The sequence below is a fragment of the Numida meleagris genome, chromosome 4, assembly GCF_002078875.1.
Source record: "Numida meleagris isolate 19003 breed g44 Domestic line chromosome 4, NumMel1.0, whole genome shotgun sequence".
Taxonomy (NCBI): Eukaryota; Metazoa; Chordata; class Aves; order Galliformes; family Numididae; genus Numida; species Numida meleagris.
In genome coordinates this window covers 40,549,099-40,567,222 of record NC_034412.1, presented here as the reverse complement: position 1 = coordinate 40,567,222, position 18,124 = coordinate 40,549,099, and the positions used below count along the sequence as shown (strand labels likewise).

At 39.6% G+C, this 18,124-nt stretch overlaps 1 protein-coding gene across 1 annotated transcript in view; it reads right to left on the bottom strand.

The window, feature by feature from the left end:
• Window positions 1-13,778, bottom strand: part of MMRN1 (multimerin 1) — a 41,809-nt gene extending 28,031 nt beyond the window's left edge. The window contains exon 1 of the mRNA XM_021396509.1: window positions 13,133-13,778. Coding sequence (XP_021252184.1) covers window positions 13,133-13,662 — 530 coding nt within the window. The 5' untranslated portion in view covers window positions 13,663-13,778. The remainder of the gene's footprint in view (window positions 1-13,132) is intronic.

Sequence of the window (18,124 nt, the reverse complement as noted above, 5' to 3'; positions counted from 1 at the left end):
CATTGGTAGATACAATAGATAAAAGAACTTAGTAGAAATTATAATTTGAATAATGGCTCAGGATGAATTTGTACAGTGAAATCAAGCCTCAAATATATCAGCACTCTTCAAATCAGAAGTATGTAGCTAAAGGGACAAACTTCAGAGGCTTTTGGCAAGGTCACTCAGCAAATGCTATACAGAAAAAAAAAAGCAAGCTGTCACATATTGAGAAGACATGTCCTGGTATAGACTTTATAAGGCATTAAATCCGAGAAGTAAAAGACTAGTTAGCTTTCTCAAGAAACAGTTTATCAGCACAATCTCATATGAATACATAGTAGACTTTATATGCATTAAGGAGATGATATTTGAATAGAGAGATGAGAGTTAAACAAAGCTACACAAAATTGTGTAGTTAATAAACCTAAAGTTTCCTATAATAATATATTTAGGTAATAAACATGAAGTTGATTATGAAGAACTGCACAAATCTGATCATATTTAATTTCCAATTAATAAGGTGTCAAAAAGATGTCTTGTAATACAGGGTCAGAGCCTATCTTTAAGTGATCTCTTTTGAGTTCTGAGATCTTACCAGGGCATTTGCATCAGAACCAGTAGTTCTTTACTTGGGAAATGATTCCTGAAATATAAGATGCTAAGAAAGGCCAACAGATGGAGCATCTCAATATTTCTGCTGCCAATGTCATACTGGGGTACTCCCTCACATAACAAGTGAGGTTTAATTAGTGAATAATACGCTTCATGGAAAAGAGGTTTTTGTTTTATTTCTTTGATCATATTTTACCTACTTACTCACCATTTCTTTGAAAGTTTTCTTTAGAATAGTATTTCTTTTTAATTAGGTATAAAGAGGCTGTGCTTTTGTTAGATGCTTCCTTTACGTACCATTTCCCCTGTCTGTAGCCTTTTATATACATGTGTATTGAATAAATATTTGCCAAAAATTAAACACAGCTCTCATCTTTAATCTTAAAAGTCGAGTAATCTTCTCACTGCCTTTGGGGAAGTCAGGAGTAACTTGGAGAAACAGAGCTGGTAGAATAAATGGGGGAAAAGCTTCTTACAGTTTCGCAAAAGTATCATAAAATGACTTCCAACACAACTCTGGTTATAGCATAGAGGTTCTATACAGTCTCCTATAAGTTGAGAACACAGAGACCAGCAGCAATAACTAAATTGTAGCGATATCTGCGTTTAAATACTGCCAACAGATAGCCATATAGACAGCTGATAGCTCCATCCCTTCCAGTACACCTCCTCAGCAGCAACAGAAAGGAGAGATCCCCTCACAACAAGCATTCTACAGGAACAGGACATAACATCTCACTTAGCTCCCTTACAAACATAACCAGGAAGACTGCTCTTCCTCAGAGTTTCCTTGCAAAGCATCAGCAAGAACAGAACCTTTAACAGAAAACAAGCCAGGAACTGAGTGTAACTATACAGGCTCAGCACTAACATCATCAGCACCAAGCAGTACCACATCACTAAAGACAAACAAGCAGAGCAATGTGACTAGAACAACACAGCAAATAAAAAAGAAAGGCTAGGTACCAAACCTAAATAACAGTCCAGAATGACTGTCATAAACAAGCACTTCCACAAGGAGATGGGTTCAAACATGGGCTTATATGGAGTTCCTGTCCCATAGGTGTGGTTGGTGGTTTCAGGTGAGGCTGCTCAGGGCCATTAGGAAAAGGTTATTTACTGAGCAGGTCATTTCTGAGGATGTTCTGTGATTCTACACAGGCACATGTTCTCCACCTTATAGCTATAGTAAGGGCTCATACCTGAGATTAAAAAACATCATTTTCTCTGAAGTATAGCACTGAAGTTAAAAAACAAACAAACAAAAAAACTGTAAGTGTATGAAAGAAATACTAAACTTTTCCTAATTCAGAAAACAATATTAGTCCAGACTGACTGTAATCTATTCAGGAGGAGCTCCAACTGAAGTTAACATCTTGTGTATGATTTGCTTTTCATTTAATTTTAATATAGAGAAGGTAAACATCTACATTCCTGAATAACTTTCAGCAATTAACTGATGGCGTATCAAGTCTGATCAAAAGACATCCGAAATGATAACAGTAGTTCAGTACTACATCCCTTTTACTAGCAAGTTAGCTGCCTAGAAGGTGAGGAACTAAGAGGAAATCATAGCTAGATGCTTTACCTCATCTACAAATCAAGAACCAAAAAATACAAGTTAGATTTTAAAATCTGTGCAGAATTGGATGATCTCAACCTACAGTGAGCCGGTGCTGTGGTTAGGACTTGAGCTCCTGGCTCCCTCACCTACCTTCTTATCCTCACATGCAGACCTGACAACTCAGCAGGAAAAGGGAGTAAGCAGAGGAAATACAGCAACACTGATGGTGTTGGACTTTTATGCAGTGCATACAGGAGATACTGATTTTGGTAATTGGATTCCATTTCACACCTAAGCAAATGTAATTGATGAAGAGATAAATTAAGGAAAATGGACATGAAAAGCAACTGTAAAATACATCAAGCCCCTGAAATACAGAAGGCCAGGTTTTTTTTGTTGTTGTTGTTGTTTTTTAAAAAAAGAACTACTTTTAAAAATTCATAATGTAAATCCACACATTATCATTACTATTAAAGCAGCTGATTTCAAAGTAACAGCTACTGGAATTTACCCATTTGGGGATGCCCTTCAAGGAAAAAGCAACACTATAAATCCCAAATTTATCAGGTAAGGACAACTGTTTGTTTTTAAAGATAATCTGAACTCAACCTCTGATCTTGTTGGTCCTTTTCATCCGCCAAAAATGTAACCCAACTTGAACAGATTGTTTCTACTTAAAATATTTAACTCATTTTTACATTGAGTACAATGTCTGTGTACTCGTGGTTCTCACAAGGGCCCAGCAATCTTAGAGCTAAATGAGAGGAAATATTCTCAGAAAAAGAGCCCCCGGTGTGACTCATAATTAGTTTTAGGATACCAATGAACTAAGCTCATTAAGAGATGTTAAGAATGTAAACAGAATTTTGAAATCAAATTGTCTGAAAAAAAAATGTAGATTTAAAAGCAGAAGATGAAGCACGGTGAAAAAATTACGACAGGATATGTTAACGCAAAGGCAGAACAGAAAACTACTGTTTTGCATAACAGGAACTTAAATCTGAAAACCCTCTTTAATCTCCCTCAGAATAATATATTCCAGATCAGCAGCACAGGCTTCTGACATATAGATTTTGTCGAGAACTGCAGCAGCATCTTGTTTCTTTTTCATTAAGGCTGATCTCAATCAGGAAAACTGTATTTAAAAACAAAACAACATCCTCACATTGTTCAACAGAGATCCAGCCTGGAAAGAGCAGTTTAAGTCCTCAACTGTTATAAAGCCCTCCTGAGAGATTTCATCCTTCTCGTGCAAGCACTGGCCAGCAAAACTCACCAGTAGCAAGGTGGTGGAGAACACCTTTGAGTTTTCAGAAAATGGGATGTAGATTGTGATACAGCTGTGAGAGCCATTGTAAGCAAGGGCTGCCCACACCTTTCCTCAATGGCAACAAGTCCTGCGTCCGGGTAACCTAAGTATAACGCTTTTCTTTCTGTCAATCAGGAAAACAACAACAACAACAACAAACTATTTCTAAAGGCATGGGAGGAATTACTGCAGTGTTTCCCTCTGTTTAGCTGACTCATCCTCGGTGATTTACATCAGCCTCACGATATGAAGATATACAAGTATCAGGCAACATTTTACAGCTTCAAAAGGACACGATTCTCAGCAAAGAGCACCCTTTTTCATATCTGTCTATGAAACCACAGAGCCTGCGAAGTTCTGCCCTTGGGTGCATAGCTGAGGGACGAATGAGCGGTAATGTCCCAGCAGCGTTTATGCGCTGATTTTCGTTCAGGCCGGCAGGTGGCGGCCGCTGCCCGCAGAGGAGGGAACGGGGCTGGTGGCTTTTGACGGCGACCCGGGCCCAGTGCCCTCATCTTTTTCCCTCCTTCTCCTCCTCTCCCCGCCTTATGTTTTGCCTGGTGAAGTTAGCCGTTCCGCGGCAGACTGTATGCTCTGAGTGCGTTTGCTCTGAGGACTTCCGCAGGCTTTGAAGCAGTCCTCTTGGCGCCGTGTTACCTGATGTTGGTGAAAAGTGAAGTGCAATTCACAGCATCAAGTAAAAAATGATGATTTCCTGAGGGTGAGTAGAAGTTATGAGGCTGCATCGACCCCTTCTACAGCACATTGCTAGTTTGAACCATTCTTTGTGCAACTGAACAGGAACAATGGCGACAAATACCACAAAAACTCCTAGCTACACACCATCAAGTACACCTATACCCAGTCGATCCTTTTTCTTTTTAGCCCACATATTTTCAAACAGCGCTTGTAAATGGTCCTAAAACCACACAGAAAGAGCAGTAGTGGCAGTTAGGACACAAAGGGTAGAGATTTCATTTTGCCCCTTTCATATTATATCTCAAAATGAGTTATTTTTATCCACGAGTAAATTAGATTACCTGGCTTTTAATAGAAATGCTATTGAATCAGCACAGCTGAACATCACTGCATCATGGAAATGAGATTATTGCGTTGCTGAAGGAATACCACAGCACCCAGACATGGAGATGCTGTTAAAGCCTGTGCATGGTTTGGTGGCTGTGCCTCATTCAGATTATATGGAGTTGATTGATCTTTCATAGAACAGTTTACAAAATATGAATCCCAGTGCTACATGTTTTCATTTAATGTTGTCCATTATGTCTAAGCAAGGGGGTTGTGGAAAGGTGCTAGGAGCATCTAGAGGAGGTACTTAGGAAGGAGAGGCTTAGAAACTAGGGCTTATTTGGCTTGGGTAAGGAAGAGCTTCAGGGGTACTAAACAGCAGCCACCAGCAAGGGCTGCAGAGATGCTCTTAAGAAGCTAGAGCAAGAGCGATGCACAGCAGGAGAATGAGAGTCAAAGCAAACAAAGTGAATTAAGAAACAGTCGGATTGAGTATGAGAAATTTGTTCCCCACTGAGGCACTGGAGTGGAGTCCAGAGAGGTTGTGCGGTCACTGGCCTGATCTGGTGAGTCTTCGAGGAAACGATGAAACTAAATCAGGCTCAGAGCAACCTTCTATGGTCTCCTGCTGTGAGTAAGAGTTTGGACTAGAGACTTCCTGAAGTCCCTTCCAATTTGAATGTTTCTAAGTTTCTGTGAGCCATTGCTCTTTGCTTAAATACATATTTCAGACAATATGATTGTTCTTCTAACTATAGTAGTATAAGAGCATTCATATCATATACTGACACTGTGTGTAATAAATCAATCTTTTTCTACATGCATATGTTTTTTAAAGCTAAAACTTTTCCCAGTCTGAAAGAGTGTTATACAGAGGCCCTGAATTTAAGTTAAATAAATGTGCATTGCTGTGATGCATTTTCAGATTGCTTTAAGCATCCTGCCAAGTTTTGGTGAGGAGAGATAAGTTGATTGGCTTAATGTAAACATAGATAAAAAAGATAGAAAGCACCCTCATATGTTTCTTTTCCTTCCTTTCTTCCATCCTTTCTTTTTTTCCCGTTTTCTCTCTTTCTCGCTTCCCTCCTCTCTCTCCCTCCTTTCTCTCTTGCTATTGCACAGGAAACCAAATTTTTGCTTCAGCAACTTCTCTTGAAATCCACTAGGTGACTCAGGAGACCTCTTACTTTTTTTTGTACTAGCAATATTGACATTAATAAGCAATGTGTATTTGTAGCCCAGAAAACCAACCATATCCTGGGCTGTATCAAAAGATGTGGCCAACAGGTTGAGAAAGATGATTCTCCCTCTTTACTCTGCTCTTGTGAGATCCCACCTACAGTACTGCAGCAGGAGCTCAGGGGCCTGCAGCACCAGTGGTACATGGACATGTTGGAGCCAGACCAGAGAAGGCCCATGAGGATGATCAGAGGGCTGAAACAGCTCTCCTGTGAGGAAAAGCTGAGAGAGCTGGAGTCGTTCAGCCTGGAGAAGACAAGGCTCCAGGGAGACCTCACTGTGGCTTTCCAGTGTGTAAGAAGGATTTAAATAGAAAGATGGGGATAGACTTTTTACAAGGTGTTATAATTTTGAACTGAAAGAAAGGAGATTTAGATTAAATGTTAGCAGGAAATCCTTCACTCAGAGAGTGGTGAAGCACTGGCACAGGCTGCACAGATAAGCCTTTCCATCCCTGAAAGTGTTCGAGGCCAGGTTGGATGGGGCCCTGGGCAACCTGATCTAGCAAAGTTGTCACTGCCCGCAGCAGTGGGGTTGTAACTAGATGATCTTTAAGGTCCCTCCTTGCCCAAACCATTCTGTGAGTCATTGAATCTATACTAAATTCTGTATCTTTAAATGAACAGCAGGCATCTTTCAGAAATATAAACTATTCGGAAATATAAACAGAAGTTATAAACTTGAATTAAGATTGGTTGATTTTCTACACTCACTGCTCAGCTTCCTTAGTTCTGAAATACGTGAATCTACTAATCTCAACTGAAATACTAATTTGGTGTAATAACTGATTTTGACCAAATACAAAAGTCAGATTTGGAGATCTGTTCTACATGCTGATTGGAATAGCAAACCTGGACAGACTCTGAGAAGTATATTTGATATGCAGTATACTAAGCAATGGTAAAATATGTTATAGAATATGTTTTCAACCCTGAGAAATAGCTGACTTGTTGACACTGAAGTATCAGGTAGAGGGAGTCATACCATTTGCTTCACCATTTGTTTCATGTTTTGGTTTTTTTTTTGCAGGATTCAAGGTTCTGACATTTTGTCCTGCCTGTTACAAAATACAAATTCTACTCCCATTGTTCATTTCCTTTTTTTTTTTTTTTTTTTTTTTTTTTTTTTTTTTTTTGCACATACAGTGCTGAAACCTTGGGCTGTGAATAGCCTCTTTGTCTCATCCAAGTTTTTATTTACTGTTGTGAAAATTTGTGTCCTACCTTGTACTGCAGAAATTAGTTCACGATTTTCACTTGGCTACCACTTCACCAGTCAGTTTTGGCACTAAACAAGCTGTCTTGTTTCGTGCCACATAAGCTCCCTCAAGACCTTATTTCACTGTGCTTGGAGCCCCTCAAAATCATCAGACATTCCCACAGATGGAATTTATACTTTTTAGAAGTTATCCATTAGGTTCATTTGAGAAGGATCCAGTAAAACATATTTGAAGAAAAAATGTCAAACTTCTCTTGTAAACTGTCTTAGTTGTGCATTTCTCCGTCTGGAATATAACTTTGTTTTCCATCATCTAACTGGCCCAAAGTATAGAATTCATTAAGATAATTCTAGTCTAGTTTACTGACACTGCTGCTCAAATGACCTCAGTGGCACTAGGTTTTCTGGGTTTTAAGTCTTTTTTAAATCTCTGTAAAATGAGAGTGCTCTTTGTCAGTGATAACTTCATGTTGAGAAATGATGACCAAACCGAAGTGACACTTGAAAATGTCAAAAAAGAAGATCCCATCCCAATTCCAGAAACAAGAATTCTTCTTCTTTAATCTGTTTATAGTGCTGTTTGGGCAGCTTTTCTTTTCTTATTTACCTTCATTAAATAGTTAAATTGCCTTGCTAGTGCTTTATACCTGATTTGCCACTTACTCATGCAGAGCTGTGTCTTTATTCTGTCACTGGCTGATTTCTGTGGATCTCTTGAACAAAAAGAAACTGAGCCAAAATCCATGAAATTCAAGGTGATTTTTTCCTCATGACCTTATGTCACTTACTTGCATACCACTTACCAGGACTGTAATACAGAATAGATGTGCTGAGATGTAGCAGGAAAACTGTCTTTTGAAACACTTGCATTCTCAATCATCTGGCAACACAGATAACTCTTTTGGAAAACGTGGGTCACTTTGTTGCTGTTCTTTTTCTTGCCATGTCTATTCCAGGAATTAGAATGACAGTTTTCTGAAGTGTTAAGCATATTTGGAACTGTGAGAATGTATATTTTCTGTGCAAATTTGAGCAGATTTCTCTGGTGAACCTTAGCTGAGATGCTGTAAAAAAACTACAGTTTGCAGTGACTGGGAGCTGAATTCTAACCCTTTGTCGAGTTTGTTATGGTAATCTTAATCTATGCAGTGGGGTGGAGAGACATCGAATAGGGATGGACACTCTTTCCATGATAGATGAAACAAAAAGTAAGAGTAAAGATAAGCATGAGCATTAACGTAGTAGGTAGTGTAATGAGATTAATGGAAACCTTTACTGTCTTGATCAAAATATTTCAGACGTCATATGCATAGTACTGCCTTATCTGAGTATGATCAAGGAAAAGAAAAATAGTCAAAATCTGAGGAGGCTAAGAAAGAAAGGTGCTGAGACTTTCTGTCTTTTACAAGTACCTTGGGAGTGTCTCTAAAGCTGTGTGGGTGGAGGTGTGTTTTTTTGTTTTCCAGTGCTACGTTTCCTGTACTATTGAAAAAAGTCTATCATGACTCCTCCAAACTATCATTGCTGAAAAGCTGTCTGAGAGAATCAAAACTATGGATTTTGTTCTCTCCAGAGAAATGATTTTGTCACCTACAGTCCAAAATTGCTCATGTGTTTACTATTTCTTCTCCCCCAGAGAGACAATATATACTTCAGAGTCAGTCTGGGAAGCAATACAATCTGGGTCTCCCTCACTGATTCTTTCCAGGTACAGAAACCATTTAAAATGTAAACACTGCAAAGATTCACATTTTCACAGACCTTTTAATTCTTTCTGTGCACGGGCCATCAGCAATGGGAAAGATTTCCTCAGTGCATGGGATATTTCATATGAACTGATACGAACAAAATGTCTGTGAATCACATGAACCCCGTGCATCAGTTGCTCTATACTGGTCTTGCTGTACAGCATACAGTAGTACTTAATCTGCATGATGTGGTAAGATTTTTATTACATCACACCAGTACGCTCTGTTTTCTATTAGCTGTTTTACTGCAGTGCTCAGCAGAAAACAGAACCAATCTCTAAATACTCGTACCATCACTATTGAACTGTATAATTATGTTCTTTGAGCTCCGCCCTCCCCTCCCCCCCCCCACCTTATTCTGTGGATGAAATAGCAATAAAGTAGTGAACGAGAGTACCTGAATTAAGATTTCCTTTGTTTTTTTTTGTTTTGTTTTGTTTTTTTAAGGACTGCAATAGGAATAACACTATGTTGATCATATTTGGGGAAATTAAATTGTAGACTCACAGCCATACTTCAGAATTACCTTCAAAATGCTACAGGAGAAGAGTGCATCATTGTAAATGTATTCTGCGTGGCTGGAGTACAACATCGTGAAGGCAAAGTACCACCAAACATCTTCTGACATTTAGCCACCAAGGGAGCCTCAGTATTAGCGCAAGGGATTTTCTCTTCCAGGTCCTAGTCAATACATCTTGTGAGGCATAAATGTAAGTCATGCGTGATTTTTAATTATTGTAAATGCACAGTGATGCAAAACCTTAAGAAATCCACTTAAGAATTGTTCTCTCTGCTCCATTAAAAACTGACATGATCAAAAGAGACTGTGAACCTTACAGTAGCCAGGCAGTTAAACCACGTTTCTTCATTTCTTCTGTATTTGAACCATCTGCTGAGTTTAACCACTCATTTAAATCCACCAGTACACTAGAAATTCTGCCAGGCAGATAAAAGCAGAAGCAATTTCTGGGGATAAATTTCTGCTGAGAGCTCTGGTCTTGAGAATGAAATATTTCAGGCTTTCTACCACATGTGACAGCTAAGCAAATCTGTCCCTGGTGTTGACTTCATTAAAGCCTTCTGTGCTTCATAATAAAGTACCATCACCTCACTGCTACGGACAGTAAAGGGCAAGGGAAATCTACCTCACTGGATTCATGACAATTGGAAGTTTTGAAATAAGCACTAAGAGAATAGAGTAATACAGAGTCATTCAACAGTGTGGAGACAATGCAGTTAGCTTACAGCATAAATGAATGTCTTGTGTATTCTGGAGCTGCCTTGAATAATAATTAGTACAGTTGTGTTCAGGATGGAAGGATGAATGTACTAGACTCAAGACTCAGCCTGTGATTCCCTCCATAGTTTTACTGTTATTAAAGCTGTTTTCTAAAATAAAATACAAAAAAAATCTCTCCTCCTCACAGGCTGAAACATATGTATCTCACTTGAAGTCATCTAAAAGCAACGTATATCAATTGTCTTCTTTGACACTAAGTTGATGTTTATATTAAATTTCACCAAAATTCGGAAAAAACTCCCTACTATAGTTTTCCAGCATTGCTTTAGCTCATGCTTGCAAGTCACTGGAAACATTCAAGAAAACTGTAGATGTGGCACTTAGGGACATAGTTTAGCAGGCATAATAGATAGTAATGGGTTTACAACAGGACTTCATGATCTTAGAGGTCTTTCCCAACCTTTATGATGCTATGATTCCATGTCTTTGGCCTCACCCCCTCGCTGCTGCCCTATCAATAGTTCTAGAAATCATTTGATATGTGTACATACTATCTTCCTCAGATAAGCTAGGGCAGAGAAAACTAAGGAATTTCCTTGTAATTAAGCCAGCAGAGCACACAACCTCCTTCAAAAAGAGGATATTTGGGTAATTAATTTGGTGCAGTGGGCACATACTTAGCCTTGTGGATAATCTGACAGCCCTGGAGACTCTCCAACAAAGTATGTTTATTATAAATTATAAATTAATTTATAAATTATATATTTTGAAAAGCTCATATTGATTTATTTTTCTTACTCTTGTCTCTTCCTGATCTCTGTTTTTTTTCCCCTCCTTGTATATGGAACCATTTAACATCAGCATTTCTGCACATATGTTAGCACAATGGGTTGCCACAAAAGATGACAGAGTCGTGCAGCATCTACAAGGTCACCTGAAAATTCAAGTTGGAATACAGTCTATAACTAGAGTTCTTTAATTCTGAATTAATGCAAAAAGCAATTTCTGTCTTCCAAATTTCCTCAGAGATAGTATAGTTTACAACTATGAAATCTGCTATCAACTCACTCATGCTGTACTCAGGCTTTGAATAAGTAAACCTCAAAGAAATCTGTAAGATTTAGTGAAAATTTTAGAGCACCTCACTCAGTTTATTTGCAATAATGACACAAAATAAAAAGGAGAAAAACAAAAGAAAACATGCTAGAAATGGCTAGAGATGTAGTCAATAACATCTGCGTATAATAAATAAAACAGTTGTGCTTTTATGCCTAGTTTCTCAGCAGTAGTTTTCCAGATGTTTCACAGCAGTGATTGATAACATGGAATACATAAGACTTGAAATTTTTTTCATGGCTCCACTGAAAAAAATCGAGTCACAAGAGACCTTACTATTCATTCAGGTCTAACTCAAAGGGAAAGGGAGAAAGAACAGTGAAGTAACTTAAGTCACAGTCCAGGTTGGTGATAAATCTGAAAGAAATTCTCAGATTGTAAAAACGCTTATATGCAGTAGGAGGACTAAGTTATAAGGCAATAATCTTTATATGAAAGGGATCAAACTACACCTAGAACAGTTTGAGAAAGAGAGTAGGGATTCAGCATTTGGTTTTATGATGGGCTTTCATACTGCTATTCAGTATGTGACACTGATCCGTAAACCTTGCTTTACGACCAACTTCCTCAATGCACTAAAACAAAATAAGACCCTGATGAGTGTTGCAGTGGGTTGCTCCTTGATCACTCATGAAATAAGGGGCCGCACAAAGTAACTTACTTTGCCTTTCCTCAGCTGCAACCACATTGCATTGGGATAAATAAGAGATATTTTTCAACAGGGACTGATTTTTTGCTTTCTACTTACACATTTTATGTAAAAGGTAGAAACAATACTTGCCAATTCACAAAGTTTTCCTGAAGATTTATTTCATTGGAATGCTATTCTCTGGGAAAGCTGAAGTAGTTAAGACTTAGCACATGTTAAGTCTTTTATTTAAATGGAGATGCAGGAATAAGATCCAAGAAATAAAGAAAACTCATTTAACTAAATTTATGTCAGATGCTGTCAAACACTGTGATGAGGTGCTGTAACAAATGACATTCACTTCTGAAATATGTTAGGAAAGTTACATGGAGAACACAGCATCTTACCAGGTATCTCTTCTAAGCTGAGATAAAGAATTCCTTTCCTTTGTGTCTTTCCTGCATCACTTCGCTTATGCATAATCGAAGACATTCAGGTCAATGGGAATCTTCTTTTCAACTTGGAGGAGATTTAGCTTATAGTCTCACATTGCAACATAGTTGTAGGAGTATTTTTAAGAGCTTGTATATTATCTTTTATGTGAATTTAAGATAAAACAGTTTTTTTCCATATTTTGGATGTTAGCATGTGTCAAGTACTATCAAAAGAAGAAAGGTACATTCTGAAAACCCACTGCCCATAAATAGTATGGGAAAACACCAGTCCTTCGTGCCTTCCATTTTATACCAGTATCTGAATAAATATCAGCAATTAAGTAAAGCTTTCAACATGCCCAAAGTCAGTATTAACATCCCCATTTAGAACTGAAGACATGGAAGCACAAAGAAAATCAGTAAGTGTTTAGAGCTATCAAGCTGGACGGTACAATACACTGTTAAGCACAACTATTACATATTAATTTACACAGTTCTAAATGCACATTCACTTGCGATGCTATTTGCAGTTAAGTTTGTATCAAAGAATAAGATGTTTCTAATAGTCATACACTGCCCTATTCTGTATCTTCAATTGTTTATAAATGTAGTTTAGTGGGGAATTCTACCAAAAAACATTTTTGATAGAATGAAATCTTGCACTCTAAGTTTCTTTTATCCATAGGAAAGAAAAGAAGCACTTTACTACGCATAAAACAGGGATGCTTCTAGCCCAGTCCTTTCTACCTGTATGTATAAGGCAATGACTTCACTGTTAGTTTTGAGATAAGAACCTCAAGAAGAAACTGCAGCCTTTTCTCTGTCATATCTATGGTTTTGAATGAGTAAATACTGCAGGTTTGGTTCCTTGTCGGTTTCTTCACTGTCTTACTTCAGCTCAGAAAGCACTTTAACTAAAATTATTAGGACTTTTACCAATTATTTCACTAAGGAAATTAACCAATAGCATTCTTAAGAAGTACATGCAAGACAAGAAAAATGTGTAGTTTTCTTACTCTCCTCTGGTAGCTTCAAAGCCAGATGATTTAGAGTTGGCATCCCTTTGGATGTTGGTGATACCAGAGCTGTGGGATGGCTGCTTGGGAGATCTGTTCTCTATAGCTGTATCCCGGTTCGTAGTGACCTCTTGCTGCAGAGGAGCCTTTCTTGCGTGGCTCTTTAAGTTTCTGATCTTATCTATGTCAGAGTTCCCATCACTATGTCCACTTAACTGGCTTGCAGAGATAGAGGTGGTAGGACTGGAGGCTTTCTTCAGAGCTTTCTTTCCCAGAGTCTTGCCTGAAGAGACAGAAATGAGTGCCTGCAATACACTCTCCTCAGAATCTTCGATCTCAGAATGGGGTGACACTTCAGTTGTCCCTGCGTTCACAGAGCCACGCATTGCAGCTGGAGATGGAGTCAAGTCTGAGTCACTTGTCAGGGTTTCATCACCCTGGTCTGTGGCCCAGAGCTTTCCTGGAAGATTAAATCCAATGCTGCCACTCTGTAAGCGCAATAGGAGCAGTAAGAAGATTATCTCCTTCATTCTGCTGGTTTACAAGTGCTACTAGATGTCTCACATCTATTTCCCAAGCAAGAGCCCCGTAGCTTCTCTCTCCTCCTGAGCTGCTGCTCATACAGCAGAGAGCCCACCACAGGATGCCTTACTGGGCTTTATGTTTTGTAGAAAGGAAACAGATTTTGGTGTTTCAAAACTGACTGAGGAAGCCTGGTTTCCTGTTTCTGTGGATTCCCCTGCAACCTATGACCTCTTGGAGAGCAGGAGCCTGACAGCCTTTGTGGAAGGAAGAAAGAAGTTTTTGCAGAAGGTACGGGATAAAGGTTAATGACACAATAGAAATTGTGGAAAAATAATACTGTTAGGTAATCCTGAGGGAAAATGGTTGAAATAATTGGGTAATTTTCCTTTCACATGTACATGACCAGAGAGCAGAAGTGACATGTCACCTGTGCACTTGAGATGGTTTGTACTTGTGATCCTGTTATTACAGAAAGACTTGGATGAACTTGTGTGGTACATAAAACTCAGTTTGTTGTGTCTTGTCTTCTGCTTTGAATATTTAAGCACGCTTAATGACAGAAAGTGGGCAGATGTTGAACAGGTTGTGCTACAAGCCTTCAAATGCAATCACTTACCTATAAGTAATTGGTCATTGATAACAATTCCCAGTCCTATAGCATTGTTCTCAAAGCTCAAAACATTTTGAGTGCTATCTCTGAAAAAATATTGGAATCAAGTCCTGAGCTAGTACACCACCCCAGCAGCATGCTCAGAGCCTTCTCTAGGGCAAAAAAAAAAAAAGATAGAACAGAAAAACAGAATTTTCTATCATAGTGTAAAAAAAATGAACCGCGTTTGGCAGAGGAAGTGATTGAGATAAGACAATAAAAATTTTTCATTAATTATTCTGTCCAGGAACCACGTGACACTGATGATACTTCTAGCAATTAACAAGGGACTTCACTACCAAGGACAGATGTGGTTCAGCTGCCAGTTTCTATATTGCCCACAGACCAGATGGAGAAACTTTTTGTACTTTTCCTTAAATGCAGAGCATGTGAATGGCTGAAATAGGAAAGCATCTCTCAGTCCAAGTGGCCCAAACCCTGCTCAGTCAGGACCAACTAGAGCAGACTGTCCAAGACCATACCCAGGTGATTTCTGAAGATCTCCAAGGAGACTCCACAAACTCTCTGGGTAACTGTGCCTGGTTACCCACACAGTAAATGGCCAGTTCCTCTCCAGGTGCAGGACTTGGCACATCCCCTTGTGGAACTTGATTTTACTCCCATCAGCCTATTTCTCCAGGCTATAAGAGGTCCCTCTGGATGGCAACATGACCCTCTGGTGTATCAGGCATGCCTCCCAGTCTTATCATCTACAGACTTCCTGAGGGTACACTCTGACCCATTATCCAGATCATTAATGAAGATTAATCATACAGTAGTCCTAGACTAACCAGAGGTGCCTAGTTTAGGATGATCAAAACAGCTCTTTAGACATTGGCTTACCAACTGCCTTGATTAGGTGTTCAGTTTTGTTGCTCACACAGCAGCATCTGGTGCCATTTCTGATCCTCTTGGATGCAAGACTTTTGTATGGTCCTGGCAAAGACTGCATATGATCCATGGTACACGTGTGCCCTTTGAGTTCAGGATACTTGAGAGCATTTCAGATGGTGTTAGAAGCTTACTATTTTAGACACCTAGTTCAATGTAGACTCATATTTATGGACCTCTAAATACGTATCTCTAAATCTACAAACTCAATCCCACCCACAGACAAGGTTGAAAGGCATATACCGAATCACTGAGTCCACTCCATCCCTTTTATTGCACTTTAAATTCCTGCAATCTCTTCCATAAAACATTTAAGGTTTAAGATCTTAAAATTAAGGTTGTTTGGGGGTGGCATTTTATCCTACCTCTTTTAAGTTGTTTCAGTGCCTCACAGGGCATGAAGTTATTTTCACAGTTGAGGCTGAGTAATACAAAATGCTGTTCTAAACCAGAATTAATTGCAGCCTAAACATAACCTTGGGAATTTACATACAGAAATAATCAGAGGGAGATGGATGTTCAGTATAAAAAGAGAATTTTTTTTTTTTTACATCAAAAGAATTCTTCCTCTATTCTTCTCACTCTTAGTAAAAATCCTTAAAATACCTTTTGTATATAGTACACAGCAGACAGTCTAATGAGCAACCTCATTTAAAGGCTACAAGTGAGTACTTCTCTTTTTGAGCTCTACATTTAAGATTTTGAATTAAAACAGTTACCTGAATTAGCATTCATCACCCCATATTTTTAGAAATCCCAAGATAAAAAGAGGGATAAATTAAGTTTTGACTGTATTTGCAAGTTAAATGTAAGTTGGTTTTAGAAATAAAATTGCATCTGATTAATTCATACAATCACTTGCCTAATAAATAAAGCTCGGATTCAGCTTTGTGTTACTCCACTGCAAGTGTTAATTATGCCACTACAGTCAGTACAGCAAACGCAGATTTCCACCAGTGCAGAGGAGATCAGTGTAGAAGAAACTGGCTTTCGGTGGTTTGAAGATTTCATTATAACAAGCTTTCTTCTACATTTGAGTAGTCTTAAATGAAAATCTATTGTTAATGTAGTTTCATTAATAAATGTATAGGTTGCTGATAAAAGTTAATATTGATTGAAGCTGTTTTTATTTATCAGAACACTCTGGGACTGTAAGAACACTGGATATCAGTTTTAGATTGCTGCATGCTGGATCTGAATCCCAAGTCACCAGAAAAATAGTAATTCAGCATAAAATCATATAACCATAGAATCACCAAGGTTGGAAATGACCTCCAAAATCATCCAGTCCAACCATCCACCTATCACCAATATTTCCCCAGTACACCATGTCCCTCAGTAAAACATGTAAACATCTCTTGAACACCCCCAGGGACAGTGACTATACCATCTCCCTGGACAGCCCATTCCAGCACCTGACCATTCTTCCAGAGGAGAAATTTTTCCTAACCTCCAACCTGAATCTCCCCTGGCACAACTTGAGGCCTTTCCCTCTAGTCCTATCACTAGTTACACAGGAGAAGAGGCAAATCCCCACCTCGCCACAACTTCCTGTTCTATCTCTCCTGTACAGAAAGATAAGGTCACCCCAAGCCTCTTCTTCTCCAGATTAAGTAATCCCAGTTCCCTCATCCACTCCTTATAAGGTTTGTACTCCAAACTCCTCATCAGCTTCATTGCCCTTGTCTGAACAAGCTCCAGGGCCTCAGTGTTTTTCTCATTGTGAGGGAGCCAAAACTGAACACAGTACTCAAGGTGCAGCCCCATCAGTGCTGAGTACAGAGGGACACTCAGCACTATTTCCGATACAAGCCAGGATGCTATTGGCCTTCTTAGCTACCTGGGCACACTGCTAGCTCATGCTTATCAAGCATCAACCAACACCCCCAGGTCCGTTTCCTCAAAACAGTCTTCCAGCCACTCTGCCGCAAGCCTATAGCATCGCCTGGGATTGTTTTGGCCAAAGTGCAGGACCTGGCACGTGAACTTCTTGAGCTTCATCCCATTGGCCTCAGCACAGCTATCCATCCTATCCAGGTTCCTCTGGAGGACCTTTGTAGCCCCAGGCAGAAAGACACTTCCTGTGAACTCGGTGTTGTTGTCTACGACAACGTACTAAGGCTTCCCTTCCGTCCGCACCTCCACGTGCAGGGGCATACGGGACACATACACGGTATGTAGCGCCGAAATGCCAATTTAATGCTGCGCAACAAGGCTACTTATACCCGTACACGCGACCGCCCCATATACCCGTGACCCTCCCTGCTCCTCCCAGGTGCTCGCAGGCACCACCCGCCGTGACTCCCCGATTCCTTCCTTGGTGCTCGCAGGCACCACCCATCCCATCTAATCCCGCATCTCCCCCCTCTTTATATACAAACATAAAACGCCCCTGTAGTGTACCCTGCTCAGCCCTGTTACCCCATCAAAACTCCCTTTTTTTTTTTTTTTTTGCCCTTCTTCCAGCAGATCTTGACATAAGCGCTGATAATTAGATATCAGCAGGTCAACCTGTACTGTTTTTGAAACGATGTTCTCGATGAGCCGTTGCAGCAGCCGAAATATAGTAGATAGTAAGAGCAGTCCTTTTCTGACAAGAAGTAGTATCCGTAGACTTGCGGAGACGAGGGACGCCAGCCAAGAGGAAGGAGGTGTTCATGTAGTCCCGATGAATTGAAGAATCGAGGCATGGGGACACAGTTCTGGACCCATCAGCTTTCCCCCCTCTTTTAAGGCTTGGAGCCACGCCTTCAAGGTTTTATGCGTTCACTCCAGGATGGCTTGTCTCAGAGGCAGAGACAAGCAAACTAGGCACTCAGAGCTGCACAGAGAATCATGAGTTCCAGCCAAGATATGCACACTCTCACACACACAGGCATCTATTCTATATAATCATGTAAGTGGGAATCAAAAACTCCCTACACTAG